The 12,525-nt window shown below is 35.6% G+C and overlaps 1 protein-coding gene across 1 annotated transcript; it reads left to right on the top strand.

The window, feature by feature from the left end:
- The first annotated feature begins 407 nt into the window (after nucleotides 1-407).
- LOC136142026 (small nuclear ribonucleoprotein E-like) lies at nucleotides 408-716 on the top strand. The gene has a single exon (XM_065900131.1). The coding sequence runs from the start codon at nucleotides 408-410 to the stop codon at nucleotides 714-716; it is 309 nt and encodes a 102-aa protein (XP_065756203.1).
- Nucleotides 717-12,525: the final 11,809 nt, after the last annotated feature.

Genomic DNA, 12,525 nt, shown 5'->3' with positions numbered 1-12,525 from the left:
CAGTCACTCACATATATATTACAACAAAATATATACATCTATGACAACAGAATTATCTTTTCAGTCTGTGAGAGACTGCTCATCCTTCTATTTTCTGTACCAGAAGCAGGACAAATGAGAATACAGAACTACCCGGATAGTTTATTCAAACTGTTATAAAGTCATAAAAGCATAGTTAAAGAGATGTGTGGTGGGTGAGAATGAACGCATTCCTGTTCGCTTTATAGGACACTACAATCTGTTCCTCCAGAGGCAGTACCTACTCAGCCTTCTCTCACAATAGCATTAAGGCACAGGTTCTAATCATCATCAGTAACTGAAGATCTATATTGAGTTCCCCATTACTGTTTTACTTAAAACCGATTTCCAGGGTGTGCAGGATAGTGAGGTCTTTGTGAGCTTCCACCATGGCGTACCGGGGCCAGAAGGTGCAGAAGGTGCAGAAGGTGCAGAAGGTGCAGAAGGTGCAGAAGGTGATGGTGCAGCCCATCAATCTCATCTTCAGATACTTGCAAATTAGATCTCGGATTCAGGTGTGGCTTTATGAGCAAGTGAATATGCGGATAGAGGGCTGTATCATTGGTTTTGATGGGTATATGAACCTCGTATTAGATGATGCAGAAGAGATTCATTCTAAAACAAAGTCAAGAAAACAGCTGAGTCGGATCATGCTAAAAGGAGATAACATTACTCTGCTCCAAAGTGTCTTCGACTAGAAATGATCAATGAAGTGAGAAATTGTTGAGAAGGCAATACAGTTTTTCTAGGTGTCCTTCGTTAGAAGTGTAGTTAAGGCATTTATTCATATTGTTTTGCTCACCTTTATGTTATTACCAGATGACAGTAAATGCTGTGGGATTGTTTTTATTAAAATATTTACACTGGGGCTTCCCTGGCGGCGCAGTGGTTGGGAGTCCGCCTGCCAATGCAGGGGACGCGGGTTCGTGCCCCGTGAGCGGAGCGGCTAGGCCCGTGAGCCTGCGCATCTGGAGCCTGTGCTCTGCAACGGGAGAGGCCACAGCGGTGAGAGGCCCGTGTACAGCAAAAAAAAAATATTTACATTGTTTCCTTCTAAGAACAAACAAACAAACAATTTCCACCTTTGGAAGGATATGCCAGGGAAATATCAATAAAAATGTCCCTCTTAGTGTAGATGTAAATGGCTGTTGCCTTTCTGGAGGCAAATGGACAGCATATATTAAAATTTAAATGTGAATAGAGTTTGAGCCAGTAGTTATTTTGTTTAAAAGCAAGGAATAGAGAGTAGTTATTAAGAACACTGCTCCTGATGCTAGATAGGATGTGTGAAACTCCCAGATCTAGCACTTACTAGCTGTGTGAACTTAGGCAAGTCACTTTTTACCTTCAGTGCAATGAAAAGATAATAATAACACCTTTCTCACATAGCACAGTGCTTGGCACATAATATTATCTTAAAGAAATCATTGTACAAGTGCACCAAGCGGCATATACAAGAATCTTCCTAACAGTGTTTTTCTAAAAGCTTAAAACAATAAACTACTTAAATGACAACTAGCATAGAAGTTGCTAAAGACTTACATTTAGATATCTTGGATCACTGTAACCCTGTACATAAATGAGATATATTTCATACTACAGAATATCAATAGCTTCAATACAAATTGAATGGGAAAAATTGCAGATTGACATAAATCATATTATTTAATTTTCCTGTAAAACGTAAAAAACCTGTTTGTCTTGTAGCTATTTTAATAAATGTATTTAAGTCTCTAGAAAGAGATCTAAAAGTATAAATACCAAATTGATAGCAGTAGATACTTTGGGGAGAGGACTGGAATTTTGATGAGATCGAGGCAATTTTTTTTATATATAAAGTTTTCATTTTTACAAGATATATGTGTGTGTCACTTAATTTAAACAAATTTAAAATTAAATAAAAACAGCACAAATTTTATAAGTTGTTTTCACAGTGTGGTCACGTAAAGAAATATTGACCAGAGACCATCAATGTTGCATTTGGAGAATAAATTTTGAATATGTATTTAAATGGTATGCTTGTCTGTTAAGCCAATGGACCTTTGCTTTGTGATAATAAACGAGCAGATATTTAGAAATAAGACAAATTTATCATTTGGTCCAAGCAACCTGGACCTTATCCATAGAGTTAATAAGCACCCTCAAAATTTGAGGAATGAAAAATCCTGCCTGGATGCTTTATATATTTAAGTTTTTTAATCAAGTATGGTACGTGAAGGAACATTTCATAGCCCAGGCAGGAGAAGCCTTTGGTATATAAAGTTCAGAGTATTGGTTTTCATTTACAAAACTTATTTTGCCAATATATGAGAAGTTGACAGTTTATATCTGGGCTCCTAAGCCCTCATTCATCAAAGTCACATGACCCATCACTAGTTCCCTAGTTTCTCATTCCTGGACTTACTGGTCAATATTTAGGTGCTGAAGAACAATTAAATGGGACACAAAAAATAAAGCTTAAAGGGCTATTTTTAAAAGATTATATATCTTAGAATGCATCAATTGCCACAAACAGGATAATGGAAAGATTGAAATAAACCTTTTCCAATTTGCCATCTATTCAACTCAAAGTAAAACCTGAAGGATTCAGAGGAGAAGCCATGTATGTGATCGGGAACAAACACAGTGCTAAGAATTTTATTTTTATCTTCAGAATTAGATTATAAAATCTTACCATTTTTCATCACATTTCTTTTTCTAATAGATCTAAAAACAAATCTGAAAACATCACAATGTCATGAAATTGTGATATTCGTAAAGCTCCATCTTGATCAGATTAAAGTAATGAGAAGGCCCGCATACTAAAAAGTTAATGGTACACCCTTAATATGTAATAATATATTAAAAAATGCATTAAGCCATAAAACAAGTGTAAGCAAGTATAACAGAGTTCTGCTTTTTCCTTTGATTACAAAGTTGGTGTTTTATTGAAAATTCTTAATAGAACACTAACCAAAATCACTGTGTATATTTTTCTGCTGCTGTAAACATTTAGTTTGCCTTTTGGGTAAGCTGGGATTAAGTTCTCCAAAAAAACAGAGGAACTCTACAAGCAAGTCCACTTCCATTAATAAAGGAATGAAATGGACACATAGTAGTCTCATTAGAAACTATTGTAATATTCCTAATTATACATATATTCTGATACATAATGAGATAGTATCTGTTTTTTAACTCTGAGCTAAAGCTATTTTCATATTTCAAATATTTCATATTAACTCAAATGTCAGCTTTACTTTGTATATGTTATATATCTTTTTAATATATTATCAGTGTTTTTATTGACCAGTGTCATTTGAGAAAAAGTTGTATCATCTCATTAAAGATAATTGTAGTTGATGAATTCATGAAAAAGAGGAAGGATGTGTAAATGCATAACTAGACTGTCTTACTACATAATAATTTATATATAAAGTTCTAAAATGGACAGTGCATTCTATATTTAAGCAAGTAACTGCAAATACATTAGTTTATAAATTTGTAACATTATAATGTTAATGTGGATCACGTACATTGACTTTTCAAAAAAAAGTTTTATTCTGAAAAGTATGCTAAACCTCTTAGTGATTGCAAATAAAGTTTAGGCAAAAGAAAAATGTATCATTTCACTATTTTGAGATTTTTGAAGGATGAAAGTTTGTCTTAACTCGTTATCTCCAGCACTTTATCGTATGCAAATACTCAGAAGGTATCTACTTCTAACTAAAGTTCATAAAACTTTAGTGGAAAAATACAAGACTATTCAGATGTGTGATGATAAGTTTAGAGATGCTGATTAGCTGAACTCATATCCATTAATCCATGGTTATCAAGATATTTTAAGCCAACCTAAATATATCCAAATATACGTCTTCTTAATCTTACTGTCCTGGATTTTGAATACAAGCACATGTGTAACCCTGAATTACTGAGGTACTTATGGTTGTGTGCTGACCTGCCTGGATGAGTAGTGATTTGGGGCTCCCATTACCTTGGCATCTGTTCTGAGTTAATAAAAATAAAATTCAGCATGTTTCTTGTTTGTTTGATTTGGTTTTCTTGTTTTGTTCTTCCACACCTACAAATGTGACTATAGGAAAATCAGAGCTGTGAAAAAGTTTATGAGAAGTCAATAAATGCTAGTGACATTTACGTTTCATCACCTCATAATAGACGTCTACTTGAACTTTATCAGCCTTCTGAAAGTCGATGAAACAAATGATAATGACAGAATAATGGCCAAGTAACACTTGAAGTGAGAGTTCTATATAAAAATTATGTATATGTATATATTTAGCATGGTCAAACTTTAGGGAAAAGCTCAGATTCTCAAAGATTTAATTGTACCTATATACTAAGAAACAAAAAATGCCTTTTAGAAAAAGAAAAAAATCAATCTAAACTGTGTTTCTCTTCACGGACTCTTTAAATACTTGGTGGCATCTCAAAGCCTGTGTTTTACTTATGTATTGAATATTACTGCAAAGAAAACCATCCTAAAGTTCATGGTGCAAAGTGACAGCTATTTTATTATGGTCATGGATTCTGAGGTGCAGGGATTTGGAAAGGGCTCCTTAGGGTCAGCATGTCTCTCTTCTGTAATGTCAGAGACCTTACTTGCAAGGTAAATCCACAGCTGGAGGCTGGAATCATCTAAAGTTTATTCATTCACTAGTCTGGTGTTTAATGGTGGCTTTTGCCTGGGACCTCAGAAGGGGCTCTTCACCAGAGCTCCTACACGGGGCTTCTTCATGTGATTCTTTGTTTCCTCACTGCGTGGTGATTGAATTCCAAGAGCAAGCATCCCGAGAGAACTAGGTGGAAATGGTGTCATCTTGTGTGAACTTTAATGACATATCCCGAGAAGTTACAAGATTGCCCAAATTCAAAGAGGGACATATAGACCTTATCGCTTGCTGGTCCGTGTGTTACAATCACAATGTAAGAAAATCATGTGGGATAGAAGATACTGTTGTGGCTGTTTATGGAAAATGCAATCTGGCCCAGGCAGATTGAAGGGACACTACACGAGAGAAAATATACAAATGGACCAATAAACAGAAGAGAAGACCACCAGGGTCATTAGTCATCAGAGAAATGCAAATGAAAACCACAACAAATTATTACTACACACCCACTGGAATGGCTAATTAAAGAGATAGAATAGACCTAGTGTTAGTATGTGGAGCAATTGCAACCCTCATATATTGCCAGTGGGAATGCAAAGAGCATAACCACTTTGGAAAATAGCTTGGCAGTTTCTCACAAAGTCAAAAATACCCTTACCATATAATCCAGCCGTTGCACTCCAAGTTTTTGACCCAAGAGAAATTAAGACATATGTCCACACAAATATTTCTGTATGAATGTTTATAGCAGCTTTTTTGCATATTAGCAAAAATCTGGAAGCAACTCAAAGCCCATCAGTCAGTGAATAAATGATCAAATTTTTGTGTTTATGGAATTCTACTCATCAATAAAAGGGAAGAAATTACCAGTACATGCAACAACATGGAAAGTTTTAAAAGACATTATGCTGTGCAAAAGGAGCCATGGAAAAGAGTGCATATGATTTCATTTATATGAAATTCCAGAAAACATCAAAGTAATCTATAATGACCAAGAACAGACCAGTGGTTGTCTGAGACTGAGAGTGGGTAAGAGGAAAACCACCTTCTGGAAGCTGGAGTGTAAGCCTGCTTTACTTTTAGCCAATCATGTACTCCCCTTCGGGAATTTGAATCTAAGGAGATGGTGTGGTGATGGAAGGGTGGTTGAGAATTTAGTAACGCCCTTGATGGCATGCTGACAACATCTAAGTCCGGGAAAATGATGCCAAGTTAGTATCATATCCTGGCAGTTTCTGTAGCATGGCGTTGATTGTGTCTCCATTACTCAGATCCCTTTGTTTTCTAGTCATCTTCTGAGCTTGGTTCTTAAGCTTTCCTATCGATTCTGTAAGCTGCAGCTATTCTTCCAATAAATTTACATTCGGCTGAAGTTACTTTGAGTAAGCTTCTGTTGCCTTAGAAAGAGAACCCTGACTGGAACAGACTCCTAGGTGCTGAATAATGGAAATTTTTCTTATTATGCAGCAGGAAAACTTTTCAGTAAGGAATTAAATAGGAAAGTACTATTGTGGGCAGTATACCTAATGATACCATTGTTTTCAGTGCACCCTGGCTTACATTACAATCGTATTCTAAGAATCATCATACTTCATCTTAATTTTGCAGAAGATAGTAATAAATGACCTGGTTTCTTGATCTTTCATCTGTCAAGGTCCCTGATTTGGGGACACTTAATTTTAAAACTCAGGCTCAAATCAATATCCCCCTCTGGAATAATCTCCTTTCTATTGGAGGGTTTCTTACTGTCTCAGTTAATGATTCTATTGATCAGCTTCAAGTTCACCTTTGATGCTGATTCTGCTCTTATTTCTAATAACTGGCTCTTGGCTATATACTTGGCAAAGGCTTTATCTTCTTACTCTAGTTAATTCACTAGATCTTTGTCATTTCCCCATCTCTGAGCAGACATTTTAGTACTGAGTCCCTTTAATTGCTTTGGAACTACCTTAAGCCAAGCCTCCACCATGTTGAGCATTGCCTTTTAGTACTTCTATTGATTACCAGTCAACAGATTTCACTAACACCGTTTTCCTGCCAGAACATCCACTGGCTGCCCTCCAGTGGACATTGCTGATTACGTGGGCAGGCTGCCTGCTTGCTTATCTTTCTGCCTACTGCCTACTGGCAAATCCCCTAACACTCAAGTAGCCAGTCCAGATTCTCACTATTAATTGCCAGAAACTTCTCAGACCGTGTTTCCTATAGCTTGATGAAGTCTCTGGTTCCTAGGTCTCTTGGTGTGTCTACTCAGTTTTGATGGATGATTTGGTAAAATCATAACTTTTGTTTTCATTTTTAGTGTAGTTAAGATCCATTTTTATTCTTATACTTGGCCTGGTTAGATTAGATTAGGTTTCTTATATTATGTATTCTCTTTTTTCTCTCTCTCTCTCTCTCAATATAGTTAGAGAAACTTTCATCATGATTGAAGCCACCTGGGAAATTTCTGGAAACATTCTCCAAATTTTATATTTATACAAGAAGATAGTAGAGTCTTTGTAATACTGTGAATTTACTTCCTCTGTCTGAAAACAGGTACATAACAGAGGCTGAATTTCAACAGAAGGAGAGATTAGATTTTCTCAGTGTCCTACATATTTTCATTTCATTTCATTTTCTATGTTTTAGATTAGAGTTATTTTTTGATAAGATCAATATAATAATAGAGCATTGTTGGTCAAAACATGTAACATCAATATTTGGAGATAAATTTTTTTTCTCCTATTGCCTCACAAAATAAACATTTTTAAAGACCATCTTTTTAATGTATGTAAGTGTAGAAGCAAAATCTACCTAAACATTTTATACTTTTCATAATATAAAACCACTTGGAACTGGGACTCTGCCAGGTTTATGAATGCATCCATGCTGGTTATCTGGATCGGCACTTTGGAATGTTTATCAGGACAGATGTACACTCTATACTTCCTAATGAAAGATAGGCAGATGTGGGAATATATTTTGTATTGGGATTAATATAATTTTTAATATTTGGATTAATATAAATGCCTGTTTAAAGTTACCAGAGGCATTTAATTATATTCCATTTCAAAGGACATTTCGTTCTGTTTATTTGGAATTTTATTCATAAGAACAATATCAAATTAATGTTATGTATACAGTTATGATTAGCCTTTCTTTACATAAATAATTTACTATTTATCATTCATGGACAAAAGTGTAAAAACAAACTATCTATTACTACATGTATCAAGATCAGACTTCAGGACTGTTGATATGATAGTTAATGGTTCTCATCATCCCATTGATTTGGGTTGGCTCTTGATATCCCAGAACGGTAATGACCTAAGGAGCAGATTTCAGTTTACTCTTACCAAAGTTTGTTACAGAAGAATAGCTTGACAATAGCTATGCTTATATTGAAACCACTGGGCCAGCATTCTTAAGCATTGAAATAAAGATTGCAAGCAGTTCCATCACTAAGATGTTTAAGGGTGTAGTTTGTGCCCAGTTCATTCAGATAGACCCACATTAGGGCAATATTCTTTTCTTTTCTACCCTCCAACACTAAATCAGATGGTTTTGATACTCTATGATTTTATTCTCAATTAAGTGAATTTCTTCACTTGCTTTTTGAACTTAGGCTAAATTGACTTTTTTTAATCTTTCCCTTCTGTCTTATGCTGTGGTATTGTGGTTGATTACACCTACGTGGACGAAAATCCAAATTTATTTTAAGGATATTGTTGATTTTGCCTATATTCATATTTGTGACATTTTTCTGTGTTAGGATATGGTAAATTTTGGAATAAGAAATGTGTTAAGTGCCTCAATTTTCACAAGAGGAAGTTATATTTATTACCTGCTTATCTGGAGCACTGAAGTATTTGCAGTAAGTAATTGTTTATTTGCATTTTAGGTACAGGTATAACTTTCCCTTAATGTCCCTAAGGACTTGAGAAAAGTACTGTTCACAAAATCCACGCTGTAGTGACAGTTTAAGAGATAATTGGTTATTCTGGGTGTTCCAATTTAGATCCCCAAAGAGCAATGCACTTGGACTACATTAACTCAGCTTCTTGAAGAAATGCTTTTGTTTTCATGGAGAGCTAGGTAAACATACTCATCTGATAATATTTCTGCAATCCCTTGTACTTTCATCTCTCTTTATTCTAAATAGCTTCTGATCTTTATTTTCATCTTTATTTTACTTGATTAGTTCTAACAGCCTAACATTTTTCAAACAGTTCTAGATACAGATATAAAATATCTGAACAATACTCTCTTCTCCCTGGTTGGAGGATTATCTTTTGCTATCTTATCCTAAGCCCTCCAATATGTTAACTGATTCAGAGCAGTATAAGCTTAGTTGCTTTTGCATTTTCCCATTCGCTTCGTTATTTTGCCTGTTCTTTATTGAATACCTACTTACTCTGTGCAAGGTAGAGTAGAAAGTATGATATATCTTTTTTCTCATTAAATCCTTACAACTGCATATTTGGAGGCAAAATACAGATTTAGAAGTTAATCAGCCAGTATTAAATAGATAATTAAAAACAAGTGCCTGATTGTTTTTAAACAATTGGTATGATTTTTTAAAAAATAACAAATTAGCTCTCTAACATTGTCTCTAAACACGACTTCCATTTTTCTGCACTATTATAGTTAACAAAATCAAAGGCCTGGAACTTCCCGGGTGGTGCAGTGGTTAAGAATCCGCCTGCCAATGCAGAGAACACGGGTTCGAGCCCTGGTCTGGGATGATCCCACATGCCGTGGAGCTACTAAGCCCATGCACCACAACTACTGAGCCCGTGTGCCACAACTACTGAAGCCCACGCGCCTAGAGCCCACGCTCCACAACAAGATAAGCCACTGCAATGAGAAGCCTGTGCACCACAATGAAAACCCAATGCAGCCAATAACTAACTAACTAACTAAATAAATAAATACATAAATAAATTTATATTAAAAAAATCAAAGGCCTGAATTTACAGTAAAAGGGATTAAAAATAAAATAAGATGTATGTATGGACTGATGGCTGGGTAAAAATATGATAATGCAAATACAGCAAAATGTTATTTGTAGGATCTAGGTGGTACACATTTGAGAGTTCATTGTATAATTCTTTCAAATCTTTTCATAACCAAATGCTGGGAAAAATAAATACTTGATTTTCTCATAGTATGTTGGTCCTTGCCTACTCAGGCAGTGTGTTTGTTGCTGTATGATTTGAAGGTACCACTTTGCTGATATGTAAGGAAATAGAGCGTAGTGACCAAAAACACAGTGTCTGGAGTTGCATGTTTTTACTTACTTTCTGGCTCCTCCACTTACTAGCACTTGAACTTCAGAATTCCTTATCTGTGTACCAGGAAAAAAATAGTACCTACCCCATATGATTATAGGTTAGATGAGAATATGAATGGAAGGCACTTAGAAAAATGACTGGTACATGTTAAGAGCTCAATAAATATTAGCTATTATTATTACTTATCTTTCGGTGCAAGTGTAGATATTGCTGATTTTTCTCTGCTGTACTCTCCTTAACCAGAAGTAGGTTTCAAAAGCCAACAGCCTATGGATATTTTCCTTCTAATCCCTGACCTTACCCAAAAGAAGAAATGTTGGTAGGATCCCCATATGTCATATTTTTGTATATTTTAGCTTTTCTATTTTAGAAACAGTATTATAATCAACATGAATCTTTAATTTGGTGGTGTTCATACTGCATCTTTCTACTAAGGCATGGAAGACAATTATTAAGTTGCAGTCAACAGTGTCTTGAAATAAATAACATTAAAACTTGTGATCCACTCTCTCCAATTTCAAGTGTTAGTATGAGTTGACAGTCATTAAGTTAAACTACAGTGAGGGAAGTGAATTGCTAATGACTTTTTAAAAACTAAAGCTATTAGTTAGCATATATTGCCTAGTAACCCAATTATATATCTTTTTTTGTCCAACACCAATTCTGCTCAAAGGTAGATGAATTACAACATATTTTATACAAATACTATTACAATTTTCTCCTTTGCACAATAAAATTAAAACACCTTTGTCATTTGCTTGTATAGGGATTACATCAGGTAAAAATAATATTTGCTTGGGCTTCCCTGGTGGCACAGTGGTTGAGAGTCCACCTGCCGATGCAGGGGACACGGGTTCGTGCCCTGGTCCGGGAAGATCCCACGTGCCGCAGAGCGGCTAGGCCTGTGAGCCATGGCCGCTGAGCCTGCGCGTCCGGAGCCTATGCTCCGCAACGGGAGAGGTCACAACAGTGAGAGGCCTGCGTACCGCAAAAAAAAAAAAATAATAACAATAATAATAATACTTGCTTAATTAATAGGGTTGTGATATCTAAACCGTAGCAGAACTAACTAAGTATTGATTCAGGAAATGTTTACAGATTAAGTACCATATGAAAACAAACAAGCGTCTTCCTTTGGATGTCTACTCAAAACAGTATGCTATAGTTGTCAATATCTTCAAATGAAAACATCTCTTGTATTTCTTTTTTTTTTTAATTGAAGTATAGTTGATTTACTTGTGTTAGCTTCTGGTGTACAGCAAAGTGATTCAGTCACACATGTATATTGTTTTTCATATTCTTTTCCATATGGTGTATTACAGGATATTGAATATGGTTCCCTGTGCTATACAGTAGGATCTTGTTGTTTAGTCATTCTATATGTAATAATTTGCATCTGCTAGTCCCAAACTCCCAATCCGACCCCCCCACCCCCTCCCTCTTGGCAACCACAAGTCTGTTCTCTATGTCTGTGAGTTCTGTTTCTGTTTCATAGATAAGTTCATTTGCGTCATATTTTAGATTCCACGTGTAAGTGATATCGTATGGTGTTTGTCTTTCTCTTTCTGACTTACTTCGCTTAGTATGATAATCTCTAGGTCCATCCATGTAGCTGCAAATGTCATTATTTCATTCCTTTTTATGGCTTCATCTTTTATATTTCTTTCCATTTTTCCCAAAGGCAAAACAGAGTGTGATGATCTCCAATCTAATGCCTGGTTGATCACCCATTTAGTTCATATTTTAAGACCCCACCTTGTTTGCAAAAGAATCATGACCATGGAATATCTTGAACTCAATATAAATTATAACAGGGAACAAAAAGGTATTTTCAGTTTTGTAAAATTATCAGTTTTCTGATGGGTAAGTATATTTTTTTAACATTCACAGTTCTTATAGAAACATTACATACGGCTGAAAGAGAAAGGAAGGGAAAACACAGTAGGATGGTTTCTCTATGCCATATAAATCCCCATTGCAACTTCTGAAACCAGCACACATACAGTGAGAACTCCGTAAATATTTGTTGATGATGATGATAGATGGCACATTTTGTATGCAGTACCGTCAGCGCATGAGCACATTGCTTGTGTTTCTAAAACCAAAGCAAGCAGTAATGTTGACAAATGACCACATTCTCAGGTGCTTCTAAGTACTGGTGGTTCAAAGTCAGGGGCCTTTATCCATTTATCAAGACTGTAACTGAAATACAGCTGCAATGTGTTTGTCCAACTTGAGCATTAGCATAAACACTATTTATGGGGAGTTACTTCTTTTCTCTTTAGATAGGTCTTGAGCTCAGTCTTTTCTTTTCATGTATGCTGGACACATACAGAAACCCTGGCTTCCGTATGAAGTATGAGGTTTCTATACCCTAAAAAGTGAAAATAATAATTTAGGAAAAAACCCTCCGTTCCATCTTGTTAAGTTAAACTAGGTTATTGCAGCACTTTAGCTTTCAGTTTTTGAAAGCAGAAGAGGCGGTCTTGGAATCTTATGCTACCTGTTTCTAGCTTTCTGTCCTCAGACATATTAACTGGACCTTGTCAAGTCTTAATAAAAGTCAACTGTAAAGTGCTGCTACTAAGAATTCGTATCTCACAAAGTTTGTGTGAGGATCAGGC

Source organism: Phocoena phocoena, chromosome X (genome assembly GCF_963924675.1).
Source record: "Phocoena phocoena chromosome X, mPhoPho1.1, whole genome shotgun sequence".
Taxonomy (NCBI): Eukaryota; Metazoa; Chordata; class Mammalia; order Artiodactyla; family Phocoenidae; genus Phocoena; species Phocoena phocoena.
This window is presented reverse-complemented; position numbering and strand designations above follow the sequence as displayed.

What these genes read in the sequence shown, in the direction of transcription:
- LOC136142026 (XM_065900131.1), top strand. Translation starts at nt 408, where the DNA reads ATGGCGTACCGGGGCCAGAAGGTGCAGAAGGTGCAGAAGGTGCAGAAG.